General features: G+C 37.5%; 1 protein-coding gene across 1 annotated transcript in view; it reads left to right on the forward strand.

Annotated features, from left to right (window-relative positions):
* The window catches only part of LOC134792093 (lachesin-like), a 38,362-nt gene that overhangs the window by 11,442 nt on the left and 4,178 nt on the right, over positions 1-22,742 (forward strand). Inside the window, exons 2-7 of the mRNA XM_063763278.1 lie at positions 36-133; positions 1,688-1,895; positions 3,723-3,881; positions 16,628-16,756; positions 19,687-19,824; positions 22,448-22,597. Coding sequence (XP_063619348.1) covers positions 36-133; positions 1,688-1,895; positions 3,723-3,881; positions 16,628-16,756; positions 19,687-19,824; positions 22,448-22,597 — 882 coding nt within the window. The remainder of the gene's footprint in view (positions 1-35; positions 134-1,687; positions 1,896-3,722; positions 3,882-16,627; positions 16,757-19,686; positions 19,825-22,447; positions 22,598-22,742) is intronic.

The raw sequence follows: 22,742 nt of genomic DNA on the forward strand, positions 1-22,742 counted from the left end.
AAATTCTTATGATTTATTAATTGTGGTTGTTTCAGACGAACCGGGATTTACCGGGCCCATCACGAACGTTACGGCGCCGCTGGGCCGTGAGGCGATACTCGCCTGCTCCGTGCACAACCTTTCAACTTATAAGGTATTACATACATACATACATCACTGGCTCAGTGACCCAAAGAGGATCTTGGCCTCTGACACAAGAGAGCGCCACTGTGCCCTATTCTGCGCCACTTCGCGCCAGTTGGGTATTCCGAGGGCGGACAGGTCTTTTTGGGCTTCGTCACTCCAGCGGTATCTGGAACGCCCAGACGGACGTTTTCCGGCCGGGTGCCCCACATACGCTCTTCTCACAGAACGTTCCTCCCCCATCCTCTCCAGGTGATCAAGCCAGCGGAGTCGTGGCTTTGATCTCGCCAATTATATAAGGTATTAAAAAGAATAAATAATAATTTCAGCTTATATACGTCCCACTGCTGGGCACAGGCCTCCTCTCATGCGCGAGAGGGCTAGGGCTATAGTCCCCACGCTAGCCCAATGCGGATTGGGGACTTCACATACGCCTTTGAATTTCTTCGCAGATGTATGCAGGTTTCCTCACGATGTTTTCCTTCACCGAAAAGCTAGTGGTAATTATCAAATGATATTTCGTACATAAATTCCGAAAAAGTGATTGGTACGAGCCCGGATTTGAATCCGCGACCTCCGGATCGAAAGAATAAAGGAATAAAGAGGTATAAAATAAAATCACATTTTTTTTTCTGTTTTCTTAATATAGGTAATATCTGTAGCAGTACTAAATTCCGAATCAGTTGTCAACTTAAATTATTATGGCACTTTTTGTTTGTTACAAAGTATACAAAATGGAATACTCTTTATTTCTCAGATTTAGCTTCAGAAAAAACACCATTAAAATATTGATACATAAATAATAATATATTTGTTCGCGTGTGTTACCTGTTACATCATTGTTATTTAACCCAGAAAAAGCCGTTTAAAAAGATAAATCTGATTTGTCGTCGCAGTATTTGCTTCTCGAGCATGTTTTCTTACTTATTTTGACTTGTTTAAGCAAGAAAAAGAAGCATTTTGTGGTAGCATTGTATTTATGGCTTAGAAAACCTAACTGAGAGTTGTTTTATTGAGTAAAACATGATGAGTAAGTAAATTCACAATAAAAAGAAATATTTACGTTTTTTGAAAGAGAAAACAAAATAGTAAATTTATTTTGTCGGGAGTCGTGTAAAATTAAGGGGAGAGGCCTTTGCCCAGCAGTGGGACACTCAAATAGACTAAGAAGAAGAAAAAACAATTATTTATACTTTCAAGGCAGAGGAAATGTATTAATCCAACAGGTGTCACCATTAAATTTCATTCATGAGACTAATTTCATATTTATTTGATTTTAGTCTTAAGTGTATCTTGCTCGTACCAATAAGATAAGATAAGGTAGTATAATATTTATTCATTTAAAACTTATGCTAATTTGATTGATACAATGGTAATTATACAATTTATACTTAAATACTAGTTCATTCATGGATTCAATATCAAATCAAGATCTTGTTTATCACATTGTGCCTCTTGGGCGCCTTTCGAACCCTATACCAAGTTTTACCATTTGTCTTTAAAAAAGCTTAACCTTAGCCATTATATTATACTTAACTACTTACTATTTAACTTTAACCTTTAGGTGGCATGGCTCCGAGTAGACACGCAGACCATCCTCACGATCCACATCCACGTGATATCGCGGTCCCGCCGCGTGGGTGTGACGCACAGCGACCACCGCACCTGGTTCCTGCACATTCGCGAGCTGCGAGAGACCGACCGCGGCTGGTACATGTGTCAGATCAACACCGATCCTATGAAGAGCCAGCTTGGGTATTTGGACGTCGTGGGTGAGTTAGTTTTTACTTGCAGCTCATATACCTGCCTACACTAGATAATGATCGTCTGTATATACCATGGAATGCAATAAATAAATAAATGAAAGTCAGTACGTAGATAAAACCAACATTTTATAAAGTTAAATGTGCTCTGTGCCATTTCCCCATTTATTTGACTTCTAGTATGTTTAAAATGTTACAGTAATTGCTGTAGCTACTTCTAACCAATATTACAAGTTGCTAAAATTTTAAAATTTGCTGGAATTTTAAATAGTGGAAATAAGTTCTATTCCGTTCCGACTTGAATGGACAAACATTGAAATGAAAACTTTTAAAGTCTTAACTATTGCTCTTTTCTGTAGGTATCTCTCCGTCTCTTAATTCCCCTTCTATTAATGGTTTTAGAATATCATGGCGACTCGTGACTTTTAGTTTATTGTACTATGTACAGAAATGGTACAGAACAACGCAAAGAGCTTAGGTAATTATATAGTATTCCTAAACTTACGAAAAAACAGAAAGATAGGTATCTTGTAGAATCTAATCTACCCTTTGACGTAAATCGCGCCTCTCACGAGTGCGATGACATGTCTTCTATCAGTCGTCTGAAGTGCTTTACAACCATGTAAATCGCTAGGAGTTCGCGGTCATACATACTGTAGCGGCACACCTCGGACACTGGCGATCAAATGTATGAAACAAACGCGTTCCTACGCACACAGTCTAAGCTCGTGTAGGTGAACGCGTACCATGCTTGTGTGAGTGAGATAAGACGTGCTAGGGTTTCCGCCATTTTGTTGTCAAGTTCGATGACCTCAATGACTCAAAACTCATTGCGCGAATTAGGAAGAAATAAGAATCGTATTATGTTGTAAGGTGGGTATCTAAGCTCGATTTATACAATAGTTTCCTATTTTGAATCAGTATAAACGAAGTAATAAAATTTTTGTAAGGAAATTCAGGCCATCAAAATATTACGTAAGTTGAAAACATGATTTTTTGTTCATATAGATATTGTGTTGTTTTCAGTGTGTTCTGATAGGTTTTGTAAATATTTGTTTAATATTTGAATATTTTACGTGGCCTCCGCTCTGCGCACCGCGTAGTCGCGTCCTTGCCAGCAGGTAACTGTCGGCTCGATTCGGAAAATGAATTAGATTTCTACTAGACTTCAACAAGTTACGATACGGATAATTCAAAGATATTTGTAAGATAGATATGTCAAATTTGACGTTTCCGCGATTTTGGAGGTCGTCTTGAACGATTTCCACAAGTTATGACTTAGATATCCAAGTCACATCTAGTCGATATCTAATGTAGATCTAGTTGGTCTCTAAATCGTCTCAAGATCTTGTGATTATCTCGAAATCCAAATAGGCCTGTGTGAGGTAACCGAGAGCGGGTGTGCGGCACTTTCAACGGGAGGCAGGGAGTGTCCATACTGTACGTTAGTACTATTTATTATACTGTGGTAGCGGCGTTGCGTCGGACTCAGTGCCTTCGAGAAAAATGCCAGAGGTTTCTAAACATTATCAACTTTTTGTTGGACTAATCCAGGAGGATCCAGGAAGGCACTGAGTCCGACGCAACGCCGCTACCACAGTATAATGTGGCAGTCGTGCCGTGCTCCTGCCGTGCCAGGCAGGAGCCTGGACTCCCATAGGTATAACAATTCATGGAGCATTAAAAGCTACAAAAATGTAATAAGAACTGGCGGTTTTAATAATAACAATCGATGATAGATTATACGTGTAGTGTATGTGATGAAAATTATTATGTTAATTCTACGACGGCGGTAAAAAAACAGAGCTCGTTTGATTAATTATCATTTTTACATAGTTCCGCCGGACATTTTGGATCGTGGAACAAGCCGCGACCAGACGGTTCGGGAAGGGGCCTCCGTCAGTCTGACTTGCGCCGCCACAGGTTCACCGCAGCCGCAGATCGTGTGGAGGCGTGAACATTCCAAGCCTATCGTCCTTTCTGAAGGAATACAAGGTAACAATAATATTATAATATTTATAATAGTATTTCGTTTGCAGGCGTTTCTGCTTAACACAAAATTAATTTATTTAAAAAAATTGAGTAGTCGATCATAAATAAGAATACAAGAAGAAGAGAAAACTAGTGGATGTCTGAGAGTGTTGAATGGAATATTATATAGGTATAGATAGCATCTTGAATTAGGTTTATATTGTAAATCCTTAGCTGAATTTCTTTTGGCGAAACGAGTCTTTTATGTTCCTAGTTACTAGGGGAAGCTGGATTCAAAAAATATAAGGTATAATGTCACCTTTCGCTCATTAACTAATATTTTAGATCGGTAATTCAATGATGTTTATGAAACAGTTTTTGAAAAGGAGACGTCACCATTATTACCTACACATATCAAACGAGTTCTAATAATTTAGCTAGACTGTAAAAATATAAAAACTAATTCTGAAACTCGAAAACTCTCATTTAATAAATAACTAAGAAAGCCGTGTCATATTAGCATCTAACTAGATAGATTTTAGTCATGAAAGGTTAACAACGTATTATTCGAAGCGCGATACGTGCTATTTAATTCTAGTAGGTATTCTAGCATATTGTCAAACTATTGCTTTCACTACAACAGTGTCATCGAAACAACGCTTTGACAGGCGAGATATTAATGATGTTAAGTTGTTAGCTATTATAACAAGACGATATATCGACAGGTAACTACCGTGACCTTCCTTCCGCTCGAAACGACAATTTATTATATTCTGGAACATAATTAAAGGCTTTTGGCGTTTGTTTTATCTTGCTACCCGATCAGTACCCAATTGCGAATGTTTCCAATCTAATCTTAGGGCCGCTTTCAAACTGTTAAGTGTGTTTGTGTAATTGCCTGACCAAAGAAGGAAGTTTAATGTTTCGAGTGTATGCATATTATAAATGTTTCAGGGCATTGCCGGTGCCTATAGTCTGTAGCTTTAGGTAATATTTTAAAAAAGTAAACAAACAATTTGTACATTTTCGGGTAGTTATAACATTTATTGGTTAACCGACCAAATACAAAACCTCCTGGGTCAGCCACTGAACGACCTCACTTTAACCTACATTATTTGATCATGTAATGTGTTTATCTGCCGTCAACTGGCTTAAGGAGCCATTTGAGAGTAGATTTTGTTTACTTTTATTTAAATAAAGAAAAAGATATAGAGTATAGTACTATAGTCATCATCAAAGTGGTAAGTAGGTATTACAACACACTATTGTTGGTGTGGGAATAAAGATGTGATATATTTGGCCACTTTGCCTGTCAGTATCTATTTGACTTTGACTATACAAACGGCTTGACGCTTGACAGATTTTGATGTGAGAGGTATTTTCACAGCTTACCTAATTGGATTAACTTTACTGCCAAAGTAAAACAATGTAAATGGCTGACATAGATGGAACAATCTTTTCATTTCAAGCAATGTATTTACATAGACTTTTATGTAATGGATTATGTTCAATCGTTTTTTTATATATTTTATAGTAACTCAACCTGTTTTACGATTGTGTTGTTGATTCTGTATAAATATTGAGAAAAACGAATAATAATATTTATCTCTACCTCAGCAAAAAAAGCAATAAGTCCATATATTTAGGTTTTTAAACCCAAAATACATAGGTATTTATTTGTTTTCCTTGACATTAAACTTTATCTTAATTCACTCTAGTAAATTAAAATATCATAGGAAACTCAAATACAAACTTATAATATATAAATATACATATTATGTAGAAGATTTTAAAGAAAACTGCACATTGAATGCAAAACGTTTGAAGATAAAGTACCTATATACGCACGGATAAACTAAAATATTTGCTCGATTCTGTTACCAAATCTCTCTCATCTTTACTCAGAAGTAACGATATCAGTAAACGAATTTACCGCGGCTTAATACCCTTATCCTTCAGAATAAGCTACAATTTAACTTCACCTGCTTGTAGTTTTTATATCTGTTATTCTTAATACAATTATAAAACAAAATTTGATAAATATTACGTACGTACATATTATTTCTAATTTTGCAGCATCTGTGGTTATAACTTACAAGGGTTTATTTTCAGCCGCTGGTGTTCATTACAAATTGCATGAGCAACTTTAAGGGGGAATGCTCGAAGCACTCTAGTTAGAACATAAGTTGACGCGGGACTATTGCGGAACTATTTACTTTCTTACTTATAACGTAACATGACTATTACCGTAAGTGAGGTATAGCACTGAGATGTTTTATCAAAATCGGTTCATCCGTTTCATTTGTGTTTTGACGCGGGTGGAGCAATGGCAGGCGTGTCTCACTCCGCGATTTCGTCGCTTTGCTACAGGTAGCTAAAAGTACATCCGTTCCACACCAATTTTGGGGTTTGCCATAAGCTGCGCGTGGCGCTGTCGTCACCTAGCGGCCATATGTGGTATTATCTATGAAAAGGGACCTTATTGTCGATGGCGCTTACGACACTAACATCGATGAGCACTAAACGTAGTAGTTTAAAATTGGCGATTCTGGCCCATTTTAGTTATTTTGATTTCCAATTTAGCAATTAAGTTTCTTTGATTACCACCACCATATTTACAGACTTTTACAAGGATTTCATGCATTATTTTCTAGTATATATAACTTCAGTCCTTGAACTACGTTATTGCTTGTCAGAAACACGACGGCTCATTATTTTCTCGATAGAATCTTAAGTTGAAAACATGCCTAACACTGTCTTTATTTCCTTATGTTAGAAGTACTAGGACGAAAATGTATATGAAACTTACTTCAGTCGATAGCTTTTAAGTAAATCTTCATTATTGCTTGTCCTTTTATCGATACGTTAATTTTTTCATTCATCATTTGATGAATTCAACATTTTGCCTACTAAATTACACCCTACGCGGCAATACCTTGCGCCTATTCCTCACGCCAGTACGCCCATGACCACTGTCAGCGTCGGACCTGTGCTAGTTTAGCGGACGTTTCATAAAATGGGTAATCACAGTATAAATATGCAAATATGTTATACACACAATGTTTTTCAACATACTTACGAAGAAAAGCAAAATAATTCTTAAATACGGTGACATTTCAGACATTCGTCCGTCATATTGTCATTTTATAACAAGTTGGGCAGCAAAGGCACACACCCATCTGACCAATCCGGAATTCAGTCACGATTGATAAATTGTGTAAACATATTTTAAAAGGCTATAAAATTAATCAAATTGAATAATTTAGACTGGTCACATTTTTGTAAAAATCGATTTCTACTGGCAAAACATATTACTTTTTGGCAACCGGGTTTTTTAACCTAATTAGACCCCGCTGAATCCGAATTTGCCGGTTGCTTGATCGAATTCTTGACTGGAAGTGAGATATGTGATATTAAAGGTCCCTTTTTTTAGTTTTTCGTAAATAACTCGTAAACGGTGGCCAATATAAAAAAAATGAACTAATAATCTACACAAAATTTTCAATAAAAAAGATTCAGTACATTTTTAGCAGGGATCAATATTTAAAAAGATAATAAAGAGGGAAAGTTAATTATAATAAATTCTAAGGTTCCTTGTTTTTATTTTTTCGTTAATAATTTGAAAAGTATGACTCATAGCAAAAACAAATCTTACACATAAATCATCATCATCATCATCATCTCAGCCATAAGACGTCCACTGCTGAACATAGGCCTCCCCCTTGGACCTCCATACGTGCCGGTTGGAAGCGACCCGCATCCAGCGTCTTCCGGCGACCTTAAGAAGATCGTCTGTCCATCTTGTGGGTGGACGTCCTACGCTGCGCTTGCTAGTCTTCTATATTCTTCTATATTTTCTTATCTTTTCACCCCAATGATACTGCTGCAGCAATCGCGAAGGTTAACGACGACTTAAAACGATTGTCGGACTGGTCCTCGACAAACTGTCTTGTGCTAAATCCATCAAAATCAAAATTTATGGTTCTGGGGTATATAAATCAGACTAAGGCTATCATTAGTAAGCGCCCAAGTATCATTGTCAATGACGTAACAGTTGATCGTGTGGATGAGGCCCGAAATCTTGGACTACTGTTTGACTCAAATTTACGTTTTGAAAATTACGTGATAGAAACTGTTCGGAACTGCCTTTATCGCCTAAAAGTATTGTACAATTTCCGGAACCTTCTCAGTGTCCAACTTCGAATAAGACTCTGTGAGTCCCTGGTATTATCCAAACTTAATTATTGCCTCACTGCTTACGGTCCATGTCTTCTTGCTCGCTCAAAGCGTCTTATTCAAAGAGTGCAAAATGCGTGCACTAGGTATTGCTTTAAAGTTCCTCCCCGGGCTCACGTTACACCATACTTAAATAACTCAGGTCTTTTAAAAATGACCGCCCGCCTGGATCTTATGTTCGCGTGCTTACTTTTTGACACCATACAGACTAAATTGCCCACCTATTTATTTAAAAAACTTGTATGGCTCACTAACAACCACCACCAACCTAGAGCGTCACGAGCAGCCGTGCTACAAGTCCCTAAACACAGGTCCGCTGCTTTTAAAGGGAGTTTCCGCTACCGTGCAACAAAATGTTGGAACAACATTCCTCCGCCAATACGACATTTAAAAAATAAATCCAATTTTAAATTTAAATATCGATTACACCTTTTAAACCATCAAAAACTTCAAGGCTGAATCTCCTTTCTAGATGATGTAGTCTCTTTTATATTTATGTTCAATTTCAAATTTTAGGGTAACATCTAAATTTAATTTCAATAATAATATAAAACAAGACCGGGAACGGATATTACCACATCTCATACACAGAAGCACGTGACAGTAGACACACAACACACAACATGAGCATCATTACCTTAGTTAAGTTAGATTTATAAGAATTAAGCGTTGTACAGTCTTTTCATTATTGTAAAAGGTCCTGGCAGAATATCAGCGATGTGGCTTGCCGCATCACCATGCTGAGCCAGCGCCTTTTCTCTGCCACGACACATGGTTTTGCATTTGTTTTATTTTTCTTCTACTTTAAGATTTGTAAATTAATTTTTATGATAATTTTAAGCTGCATGTCTTCTTTCATCTATGTACCATGTATGTTGTGGAAACGAATAAAGTTTTTATCTATCTATCTATCTATCTAGTCCGTGGTCTCTACTCGAGCACATTTCGACCCCATCGGCCATCTTCTCTGCGTGCAATGTGGCCTGCCCATTGCCACTTCAGCTTGCTAATCCGGTGGGCTATGTCGGTGACTTTAGTTCGTCTACGGATCTCCTCATTTCTGATTCGATCACGTAGAGAAACTCCGAGCATAGCCCTCTCCATAGCTCGTTGAGCGACTTTGAGTTTTGAGATGAGGCCGATAGTGAAAGACCACGTTTCGGAGCCGTAAGTCATCACTGGTAACACACATTGAGTAAAGACTTTCGTCTTGAGGCACTGAGGTATGTCGGACGAAAAGACATTACGTAGTTTCTCGAACGCTGCCCAACCGAGTTGGATTCGGCGGTTGACCTCTTTCTCGAAGTTGGACGTACCTAATTGGACTACTTGTCCTAGGTAGATGTACGAGTCAACAACTTCGAGTACCGAGTTCCCAACAGAGACTGGGATGGGCACAACATTGGCATTTGACATAAGTTTCGTCTTGTCCATGTTCATTTTCAAGCCCACCCGTTGTGAAACTCGGTTGAGGTCATCGAGCATCATGCTGAGTTCCTCCATCGACTTTGCCATGACTACGATATCGTCGGCAAACCGAAGGTGAGTGATGTATTCGCCGTTGATGTTGATGCCAAGTAGACATGCGCGAAACAGTGCTTCAAAAAGAAATGCTATATCACATCACTTTTTCGAACACGTAATATTACACTGAGATATCACATCACTCATCACTCGAAACATGACCCGAACGTGAAACAGCGCGCGGGCGCGCGCGAGATGGCCACATTACAGCTATCTCCTACATTACGCAGCGCATCTACAGCACTCTAGTGATTCTAGGGCGTCTCGTATCCGTATCGGCGATCGATCTATTAATTACGTGTTGCGTTTTGTCACCGCTATGTGAAAGATTGTTTGTTAATTCTTAAAAATCATAAATAATGTAATTACTAATTATGTATGTAAGATTCGGAGCAAAAAGAATAGATAGTATAGAGGGGTCCTGTCATTGTAAATTTTGTAGTCACTGTAAATTTACTGCCATCTATCGACACACGGCTAAAACTCAAAATTAAAACGTATAAAGTTATCAAAAAATGTATATATATGGATAAATGATTTTATTATTTTTATATCATTTTGATCCATGTTCATTCACTGATATCTATGTGTTAAAATTGTTAAATATGAAACGGTGTCGTCACGCCATCTAGCTGAGGATAGGCTAAAGGTGTGTGCGGCATCTATTCGAGAATGACTTTTACTTGAATTCCGAGGCACGTTTTTTCCTTAGACTTTATTCGTCTTATACGAAGTTACATATGTCTTTGATTCGGAGGTAGATATCTAGATATACCTGCATTCAAATTGATTTCCCTTCATACTTTACCAAAACAAAATGGAATTCCAGGCTTAGGACTGCCAAACTTCGATAATTATTTAAGAAATATGAATTAAAAGTAGAATAAAATATACGTCTATTATATACGTAAACTAAATGCGAAGTTTGGTGTATTTAGAAATCAACTTGATTTATATAATACATTATTTACAATATTTACATGTTTCTTTTTCTACAATTTACATTATATGTACACTATATACCTACACAAATCGAATATCTACACTCAGTCTCAATCACAATTAAATTACGGGATAAACAAGTAATAACTCGTACTTCGTTTACCGCGAACCGCGAAAGTCAACCAAACATTTCACAACAATAATAAAGAACGGTTTTGTTTTCGTCAAATTCAAAATCTCAAATAAATTACTCGATTTAGCCACGTCCTTCTCGTACTATAAGAAAACATTTTAAGCTCTACGTGGACGCATTAGAGTTTTAAATCTATTGCAGATGCAGCAAATCTTATTCGTAAGAATATTAGTGAAATTTGCGACAACTTAAACGCACCGCGGCGATCGGCCGAGCGGACCGATCCGAATTATTCCGAAGATAGCCGAAAGCATCGCAGAGCGAGAGCGAGCGAGTACTGAGTGCGAGTGCGAGCGAGATAACAAAGCAATGAAGGCATGGCGAACAAACATGACACTATCACAAGTGGCATTACACATTACGCGCTCTGTGAGTAGACTTGAACTGACTATTCATATCGGCGCGTCAATCTGTGTGGAATTGAATCCATTTCGCGCGCTTCGGCCGGGCCGGTCGTTGGCGCTCGCGCGGCTCGCGTGATGCGTGATGTTTGAAGTACTGGTTGATTTCGCGAAGTGATACGTGATGCCATAGTACGCGTTCGAGAGATATCTCATTTGTGATATTACGAGCATTACTTACACATGTCTAATGCCAAGTCCTTTCCATTCCAGGAGCTTGAAGGCGTCTTCCATTACGGCAGTAAACAGTTTCGGAGAGATAACGTCTCCCTGCCTTACGCCTCTTTGCAATGGCATCGCCCTCGTGCTCTGCTCCTGTACTCGGACCGACATGGTGGCGTTATTATACAAACACTTCAACACTTCGATGTACCGATAGTCAATATGGCATCGCTGAAGAGACTCAAGCACCACCCATGTTTCCACCGAATCGAAGGCTTTCTCATAGTCCACAAACGCTAAGCATAATGGCAAGTTATACTCTTAGGTCTTCTGTATAACTTGCCGCAGCGTATGGATGTGGTCTATGGTACTATAGCCTTTTCGGAAACCGGCTTGTTCGGGAGGCTGGAATTCATCAAGTCTGTGTTCGAGACGGTTCGTGATGACCCTTGAAAACAGCTTATAGACATGGCTCAGAAGCGTGATGGGTCTGTAGTTCTTCAATAGGTTGTTATCACCTTTTTTGAAGAACAGCACCACCTCGCCTCTATTCCATGTTTCAGGCGTTATGCCCTCGGACAAGGCGGAATTAAAGAGCTTCTGGAGGACTTTAAGTACCGGTGTTCCACCCGCTCTCAGAAGCTCTGAAGTGATTCCGTCTTTGCCCGGCGCCTTGTTGTTCTTAAGCTGCTTCAGGGCCATCCTAATCTCGTACAGACTGATGTCCGGGATATCTTCGGTATAATGTCGGGACAGCTTGGCTCTTGGATCTCCTACCAAGCTGTCAACGGGCTTTGCGATCGAAGTGTATAACTGTCCATAGAACCTCTCGATCTCACCTAAAACCTCCGCTTTGCTCGACGCTATGCTGCCATCTTCCCGTTTCAGCTTTGTCAGCTGGCTTTGCCCAATAGACCCTTGCTTTGCTTGCGTTGCTTTGTCCTTTGCGAACACTTTGGAGCCTTGGTTTCGCTCAATAGTCTCTTTAATACGGTTAGTATTAAAGAGACGCAGATCATGTCGCAAGGACTTAGATATACGTCTATTGAGCTGCCTATATGACTCCGCGTCATCGGGAGACTGCAACTGTAGCGAGCGTCGTTCAGCCATGAGGTTTAAGGTTTGCTCGGTCAATTTCTGAGGTCTATCTTTACGGCGGGGTCTAAAAAACTTAGACCCTACTGTGTGGACAGTTTCCACTAGCCCGTCGTTGATTTCGTCCACTGAAGCCAAGTTCTCTAGGCAAGCAAAGCGGTTAGAGAGCTCGAGTTGAAAGCTTTAGAGCGTAGACTTCATCAGGCTGGACCTTTCAAGTTTAATATTGATATTCAGTGTGCCTCTTACGATTTGGTGATCACTACCGGTCTTTACCCTGTTGATCACACATAAATAATAAACATAAAATTTCCTACAAGAAACATGTAGAACACTTTTCGCTAGGATCAATATTTAAAAAGACAAAGCAGCCGGTAAGTTAATTACAATCAATTTTAAAGTCCCTTTTTAGTTTTTTGTAAATAACTCGTAAACGGTGTCCCATAGCAAAATAGGTTTTATGAATAAATAATCTACATAAAATTTCCTGCAAAAAACATCTGAACACTTTTCTCTAGGATCAATATTTAAAACGATATTAAAGGAAGAAAGTTCATTACAATCAATTCACATGTCACTTTTTTTAGTTTTTAGGGTCCCGTACCTCAAAAGGAAAAAACGGAACCCTTATAGGATCACTCGTGCGACTGTCTGTCTGTCTGTCCGTCTGTCACAGCCCATTTTCTTCAAAAGTACTGGACCAATTAAGTTGAAATTTGGTACACACATGTAAATTCGTGACCCAAAGACGGGACAATCTTACGTAAACAAATGAATTTTAAACATGGAGGCCACTTTTTAGCCAAGGGGGGTTAGTTAACATTAAGAACCTATTTTGCTATGGGCCACCGTTTACGAGTCATTTACGAAAAACTTAAAATAGGGACCTGGAAATTGATTATAATTAACTTACCCCCTTTAATACCACATTAAATATTGATCGTAGCGAAAAAGTGTACAAAACCTTTTTTGTGGACAATTTTATGTTCAATATTTATGTATAATATTTTTTGCAACTGCCCCCGTTGCAACCGTTTACGAGTTATTTACGAAAAAAAAGCGACCTGTGAACTGATTGTGATTAACTTTCTTCCTTTAATATCGTTTTAAATATTGATCCTAGAGAAAAGTGTTCAGATGTTTTTTGCAGAAAATTTTATGGAGATTATTTATTCATAAAAACCTATTGTGCTATGGGACACCGTTTACGAGTTATTTACAAAAAACTAAAAAGGGACTTTAAAATTGATTATAATTGACTTACCGGATGCTTTGTCTTTTTAAATATTGATCCTAGCGAAAAGTGTTCTGCATGTTTCTTGTAGAAAATTTTATGTTTATTATTTGTGTAAAATTTGTTTTTGCTATGAGTCATACTTTTCAAATTATTAACGAAAAAATAAAAACAAGGAACCTTAGAATTTATTATAATTAACTTTCCCTCTTTATTATCTTTTTAAATATTGATCCCTGCTAAAAATGTACTAAATCTTTTTTTATTGAAAATGTTGTGTCGATTATTAACGTTTAACAATTTTTTTTATATTGGCCACCGTTTACGAGTTATTTACGAAAAACTAAAAAAAGAGACCTTCAAAAAGTGATTATAATTAACTTTCCCGCCTTAATATCTCTTTGAATATTGATCCTAGCGAAAAATTGTACGGAATCTTTCTTGTAGGCAATTTTATGCAGATTACTTATGTTTAAGAAAATTTTTGCTATGCGCCACCGTTTAAGAGTTATTTACGAAAAACTAAAAAAAGGGACCTTTAATATCAACTATCTCACTTCCAGTCAAGAATTCGATCAATCAACCGGCAATTTCGGATTCAGCGGGGTCTAATTAGGTTAAAAAACCCGGTTGCCAAAAAATAATATGTTTTGCCAGTCGAAATCAATTTTTACAAAAACATGATCAGTCAAGTATACACTCATATTGTATACATATAATTAATAATTATTTAGGTACACTCACCGACCTCACCTTCTTACCTACCATTTTTAGGGTTCCCTTCCCAAAGGGTAAAACGGAACCCTATTAGTAAGACTCCGCTGTCCGTCCGTTCGTCCGTCCGTCTGTCAGCAGGCTGTATCTCACGAACCGTGATAGCTAGACAGTTGAAATTTTCACAGATGATGTATTTCTGTTGCCGCTATAACAACAAATACTAAAAAGTACGTTAATTTCATTAAGTACTCATCAAAATTCGAATTTACTAATAAATCTTTTTCAATATTAATTGCCGAACTAAAAATCCCGGAACTGACGATTCAGAATACCGATGTCGTCAGAATAAGGACGTAGACGTGCTGCGCGGGAATGGTGCGGTGCGCCGCGCGGGGCGCCCGCCTGCCCGTTCTACCACTCGTCTGCTTCACCCCCTTGAAAACGTAAAACTCGAGTATAAGAGCGCCTTAAATACACTTTTTCGCTAGGATCAATCTTCTTCTCCTTCAACCTAGCGTTTTAGCTAAGCGTCCGGTCTTCAGCATCCTCTGGTGTGAGTAGATTTTAAGTAGATTACTTATGTATCAGAACATTTTTTGGTACAGGCCACCGTTTACGAGTTATTTACAAAAAATATTAACAATTGATCATATTTAACTTTTTACCTTAAATATTTTTTTAAATACTGATCCTAGCGAAAAAGTGTATAGCATATTTAATGTAGACAATTTTACGCAGATTACTTATGTATCAGAACATTTTTGCTACAGGTCACCGTTTACGAGTTATTTATAAAAAACTACAAAGGGACCTTTAAACCCGATGACTGATAAGTTCATCAGCGTCACATAACATAAATTGACCTCCGCATTGGATAGACAGCAACATTGAATGTTCCAGTAATCAAAGAAACTTAATTGCTAAATTGGAAATCAAAATAACTAAAATGGGCCAGAATCCCCAATTTTAAACTACTACGTTTTGTGCTCATCGATGTTAGTGTCGTAAGCGCCATCGACAATAAGGTCCCTTTTCATAGATAATACCACATATCTGTCCTGATCGTAACAGACGCGTTTTTTTAGAGAGTGAGTCTTCTGTACCTAGTAATATTATTTATTCTGTGGCAATGGGCATAGCTAGTATCATGGTATAATAATATACTCCGCCTGGTACTCTCTTCCCACCACGTGACTGACACAAGCCTACGGCATCATGCGACAGCGCTATATAATAATATGCAATACCGCTATATAAAGTGGCAATGTTATTGTGACGTAGGCTTGTGTCACTCTGGGAAGAGAAGACCATGTTTTATTAGACTATGGCTAGTATTTATTACAACATTGTTTACTAGCGACCCGCCTCGGTTTCGCACGGTACCATCTAGATACTGCATGTAATAAAATTATCGTCATATTTTAACTAATTTACTAAGAATAAGTATTGCGTTACAGCGAGGATATGCTGCCATCATCTACGGCACCATTCCGCAGGGGAATAGTTTATAGTTATTTATTTTAAGATTAGTTTTATTTATTTTTAGATTTAGTTTTTAAGTTTTATAGGTTAGGTATTTAATTATGTTTTATTTATAGTTGTAAGTCTATTTACAAAAACAAAACTTTAATTAATGATATAGGTGACATCTAAACCTTCCTTTTGAATCACTATCTATCAATGAACGTACTAAAATTCGTTGCGTAAGTAGTTTTAAATATTTAAGCGTAGAGACAGAAGGAGCTTCTTTGTTTTTTACAATGTAATAACTTGTGTGGGAATGAATAAATGTGGTTATTATAAATCGAAAATAAAAAATAGAGACAATACTTACTAGTGGACAACTGGACACACGTTGCCGATAGAATACTACGTTCCCACAAGGATCAATTTACCGACTGCATGCATACCAAGAAATCTTCTATTTCGTTGAATAAACGAATGTTTTCAACTGTGTATAGTTTCGAAGAAAACTTTGTCTTGAGCTATGGTCTTAGAAAACTATGGTAAATAAATAATATAAAATATTATATTATTGATTTATAAAAATCGCTTTGTATTGCAATTTGCCTCATGTACCTATTTATTTAATCTAACATGACAGCGACGCTAAAGGTTCTTCGGGAATAGTCGGAAATCTACATAAGCCTGATTGCGATTAGTTTAGTGTCTACGTCAAGAAAATTGGATTACAGAATTTTTAGTTATCTCATCTATTAGTTATCATAACTCATCTTATGTACTTTAACACAAGTTTTTATTGCAGTGTCTTCCTTGGAAGGGCCAGTGTTGAACATAAGCCGAGTGAGCCGCCTACATGCTGGGGCCTACCTGTGCATAGCGTCAAACGGCGTTCCGCCCACGCTCAGCAAGAGGATCATGCTGACCGTAGAGTGTAAATACGAATTCTGCATATTTTCTCTTATAATATTAATAAACTACCATGCTGTGACCTATTTGGCTACGAACGGTATGCTGTATATTCAGAGTAAGAGTGCTGACAGTGACGTACCGTAAAATGGGGTGAGTAGGCGCAAAACTGACATTCAAACCTCGATAACATTTTATTTTTACATATGCAAACTGAATGGTGTATATAATAAGTGTTCCGGACGTCCTTATTTTATTTTTTACTTTATTTTGGGTAGTTCCATTTCATAACTTTGACGATAAACAGGAAAACCCACCTCCCCCCGTAGTCCCTCGTATTTGGGGTGAGTTGGGTTTTCATACAAAGTTGATTTTGGAAGATTTTTGGATCGATTTTTTTTATTGTGAGTATTACGAGGGGCGTTCAAAATATTCTCGGTATTGATATCTTACAACCTCTTCTAAAATTTCTTTTGTTACTGGCCGCTAAGGTTTATTCATTGACATTAAAAAAAAGTATAATTCGAACCGAGATGTTCTTTTGTTTTTCTGCAATTGCTGAACAAACATGAACATCATGTGCGAATTGACAATGTTAACTAAATCAGAACATCAATGCGTCATAAGATTCTCGACAAAACAGGGTAAAAATAAAAAAACCATAAAAGAGGAAATGGATTGTGTTTACCGTGAGTCTGCTCCTTCTTTATCTATCATTTAAAAGTGGTCAAGCGAATTTAAGGGTGGAAGGGCTAGTATTGAAGATGACCCTAGACCTGGTCGGCCTGTAGTAGCTACTTCACAAGAAAATATTGATAAAGTGGAAAAACTTATATTGGAAGATGGTCGAGTGAAGGTAAAATCTATAGCTCAAGTAACCAATCTTTCTATTGGTATCGTACATGATATTATCCATGACCATCTTAATATGTCAAAAGTAAGTGCAAGATGGGTTCCGCGAATGCTGACTCGGCTTCAAAAAGACATGCGTGTAGCGTGTAGTTCCGATGTTATTGACCTGTGCGGTGAAAATCCTGATGAGGTGCTGCAAAGAATAGTTACTGGAGATTAAACCTGGGTTCATCATTATGACCCAGAGAGTAAACAAGAGTCCATGCAGTGGCACATTAAGGGTTCAGCTCATCCCAAGATGTTCAAGGTCGTCCCTTCAGCTGGCAAGGTCATGGCCACGATATTTTGGGATTCTGAAGGAATATTACTAATCGATTATAAAGAAAAAGGTGTAAATATCACAGGACAGTACTACGCTAACATTCAACGTCAATTAAAGGATGCTATCAAAGAAAAGAGGCGAGCAAAGATAACCAAAGGTGTTCTGCTTCTGCGTGACAACGCCCCCGTCCATACTGCTCATATTGCCAAGGCAGCTATTGTTGAATGTGGGTTTGAAACTGTTACTCACCCACCGTATAGTCCGGTCTTAGCCCCCAGCGTCTTCTTTTTGTTCCCCAATCTTAAAAAGGATCTGCATGGAATATTTTTTTTCTGATGATGAAGCATTGAAGGCGGCAGTGGAGGAGCATTTTTACACCAAAGACAAAAAATTTTTTTTATCGGGGATTTAAAAAAAATTGATCGATCTTTTAAGTGGATGAACATAGGGAGGGAGTATATTGAAAAATAAAAATATCAAACTTTTCGTACTTGTTTGTTTTCATTTTCATACCGAGAATATTTTGAACACCCCTCGTACTATAGCTCCGTTTTAAATTGAAATACATTATTTTTGTAGCAGTAGCCTTAAAAACCCATCTCACCCCCCTTTCAACCTTTCTCTCCCCATTCATAACCCTACTCTCCCCGCAAACCCTACTCACCCCACTACTACGGTATAGTAAAAATATTAGCCCTACTATACCTAGGCACTGGTCTTTTCTGGGTCAATACAGGGTTAAACATAAACCATATATGAACCGTTAATATGTTGGTGCCTTTTTCTAATGCTACAAAAACCGAACTTAGTAAAAGGGTATTTTAATTGATAGATAGAGTATTAAGTAACAACCGTACCCGTCTTATCGCCGGCGTGTTATCATTGATTATTTAACATTCACCTGAATAATTAATTGCGCAAGCCGTAATCAACTAGATTAAATTATCAATAATTAACGATAACGGTCGAAATATAAGTGCATACTCATACATGTGTATAATGAATAACGAACTAAGTATAATAGTGTAGGTTTAAAGCCTAATAACTAGGTATAAAAATAACAATTATTTAAAACATAATTGCAACCAAAAGACAGTGACATAACACCGTCATAATACCGGCGTCGCACAATCCTTAATCCCTGACACCCGGCTTATGTAATCAACTATTCCTTAGCACGATTGAGGATTAACAGATTAAGAGATTAATGCTAGTGTTTATTCTACAATCAATTGGTTCAGAGGTTCAGACGTACAAGTACATAAGTAAGCAATCTTTTTGGAATACGTTTTTACAAATAAAAGCTTTCCCTCCAGGTTTAATACGTGACATGAAAAGGGTCAGAATCGAAATAGGTACTTAAATACTTAATGTTAGTCAGACAGACTCGGACGTTGTGAAATAGGTTGGGGTGGGCGATGTGTCTATCTATAAGCGTAGATTACATTACATAAAAACACAGAGTTATAAAATTCAAACGAATGCCATTGCCACGAATGAACGTGCATATATGTGCAGCTGTCGTTGGAAATGGACTGTCACCTTAAATAGAAATATAAAAATGAAAATATGCCTTTTTCTACCCTATTTTGTTTTATGTAGCCTGAGATTACAGGATTGAGCGTGTTTGGTTGGAACTTAAATACTAACTTGCATCGCATAATATGTAGACATAATATTTATAATGTTACATCACGTAAAATTTTAATGCAATATGTGCATGCTAGAATCTCTCTACTTAGTGATTAGTCTAACACAACAACTAAACACGTTTCGTACAGTCCCACCAGTGATAACGATAAGAAACCAGCTGGTTGGCGCGGCGTTGGGCTCGGATCTGGTGCTGGAGTGTGACACAGAAGCTTACCCCAAGCCGGTTAGCTACTGGAGCCGAGAGAACGGGGAAATTGTTCCCGTTGGTAAGTATTTAAATTTAATGCGGAAACTTTACAGTAAATGAAGGCTATTTTTTTTTCAAATGTTTAGCTTTACTTTTACTATGAGAATAACACCGAAAATGAGGTTACAAAAAAATCATCAACCAATTTCAATTATGGCTCAATAGTCAGTCATGCAGACTTAGTTACATATACTCGCTCACTGCGTCTGGCTCAATTTTGAAATAAAATACTCTTATATTGGAGGTATTTTAAAATTGAAGCAACTCGTTGGGCCGGTTGTTAGCCCGCCTGTCATCGTAGTTCGTTATTTTTTTATTAAGTCTGATAGTACTTTTGTAAGAAAAAATAGCTGCTGCCTGTCAATGTTTAATATTAATCAGCTCATTGAGCACGTATATTTTATCAGGCAGGTGACATTCGTAACTTTTTGTAATGAGCACTAATGTGAAGCCTGGCAAGTTCATTTTTGCCCTTGGCCACGTTGCGGATTTTCAATGGAACTAATTTATTTCAATGGCAATGATTTCTTTTGACAACAGACGTTGGAAGTCATTGAATGTCACCGATGTAAACATATCGAAAATAATTGTATATATTTCAGGATAATAATCGATTTTGAAATCAAAATGCCCAAAAAAATTCACCCCGATGCAAAAATAATAATTTTAAACACATTTAAATACTTGCGGCAGAAAAAGGACGAAGGATTCAACAGCATTCCATTAAACAATGTTTTGAAATTAGTTGCTGACATGACGGGTACTGATATTCATAGTGCGGTTGTAATGAACTGGTTAGTTTATTGGTACTAAATATGTATATTAATTATTAAATTATTATTTTTTTCTCATTCAAGGCGTCTGTAGTACTACAATCAAAAATATGCACAAAAAGAATGAGACTTTGCCGCCATTGCCACCGATACCAAAAAAAAGAATACAAATAGACGACTTCGACAAATGTGCCATTAGGCACAAAATTCATGAATTCTATGCTGTGCGAAAGCAAGTACCAACTCTCAAAACTCTGCTTACCGAATTAAAAAAAGATATAGGTTTTACCGGTAGTAGGGAGTATTTGCGATTGCTATTGCACAGTATGGGGTTCAAATATAAAAAGTGCAGAAACCAACGGTCCATATTGAAGGAGCGTTCGGATATTGTAGTTTGGCGGGAAAGTTATTTAGACGAAATAAAAGAAGCGAGGGACAAAAATATGCCTCTTGTTTATTTAGATGAGACTTACATCCATACTTCTCTTAACCATGCAAAATGTTGGCAGAGTGAAAATGAACCCGGTGTGTCGAAATCCGTTTCAACCGGCAAACGATATATTATCGTTCATGCTGGTGGACCATCGGGATTTGTTCCTAATGCACTCTTAATATATAATGATAAAGAAAAAAAAGCCGATTATCATGACTCCATGAACAGAAACAATTTTAAGAAATGGGTTTTGCAGAAATTAATTCCCAATCTCAGTGAACCCACGTGTGTTATAATGGATAATGCCCGGTACCATTCTTTCCAAATTAACAAAGCTCCAACATCAAACGATAGAAAACACATCATTGCTGAGTGGCTGCGTTTAAATAACATCTCATTTCCACAAAACGCATCTAAAGATAAATTGGTCACAATTTTGAGACGTCATAAACCGGAACCAGTATACGAAATAGATACGATTCTCTCAAATCATGGTCACAAAGTGATAAGGTTACCGCCCTATCACTGTGATTTAAATCCTATTGAGATGATTTGGGGCATCGTGAAGGCAAAAGTGGCAACTAAAAATGTTTCCATCACAAATGATGCCTTCCTAAAGCTCGTTGAAGATAGTTTTCAGGTATTTACATTTACAAATGTTTAGAATTTTATTGAATAGTTAAAAATATAACTAACTTAACACTTTGTTATTATTTAGGAAGTCCCTATAGAAAATTGGAGAAAATGCTGCGACCACGTAAAAAAAATAGAAGACGGATATAGTACAAAAGGTCCTATAATCGAATCACAGACAGAAAGATTTATAATCGAGGTTGGTGGTCCCGAAAGTGACTCATCAACTGATGAATCAAATGAAGATTCATCGGAGCCAGAATCTGATAAATATATGGATGTCGAATATTTAGAATCAGATTTTGACGGATAGGTTAGTTCATATTTAATTATCAATTAAACATGCTCTTTCGATTACCTGAAAACATAGTTTCACAATCTACAATTACATAGGTATTTGTATATCTCACTCGCTCTTGCACGATGCCAATACACACTGTCCCGACTATTCGTGACGTAGACGTAGTATTGCTATATGTAAGCTGTTTGTAGCGACACTATATCAGGGTCAAAAAGGAACTTGCCAGGCTTTAAGTATATAAATAAATTAGAAAAACCCTTATTTTTTTGCGTCGGCTAAAGTTCGCACCGTAATAGCATTGGTACCTAGTGACTATGTCCGGAAGTTAATATTTCAATTAGGTCAGGATTGCAATGGGCTTATCACTATTTTCTTTGAAATGCTTGTTTATTTCTCGCGTTTGTGAACCTTAACTATTTATAGCCTACCTATCGTAATATAATCATGTGGGTATATCGTATGTGTCAATTTCAATTATAGTAGTTATATTAATAATGCGTAGGTGGAGGTTTAGAGCCCCAGAAGTTCGACGGGGCGTTCCGGTCAGTGATTCGGCTGCCGATCAAACGCGTCACGAGCGCTGACTACGGCGCCTACAAGTGTGTCTCCAAGAACGCCCTGGGTGACACTGAGGGCACCATCAAACTATATCGTAAGTCTTAAAACAATTTCGCGTAAAGTACCTATAACTTTTACCCTTTAAAATTACCTCTTGACGCTTTGAGGACCGCATTGTCCCCGTGATCTCGGAGTCTTTCCAGAGACTACGGGTATAATGCTGTCCTATACACCATGTA

Source organism: Cydia splendana, chromosome 7 (assembly GCF_910591565.1).
Source record: "Cydia splendana chromosome 7, ilCydSple1.2, whole genome shotgun sequence".
In the NCBI taxonomy this organism is placed as follows: Eukaryota; Metazoa; Arthropoda; class Insecta; order Lepidoptera; family Tortricidae; genus Cydia; species Cydia splendana.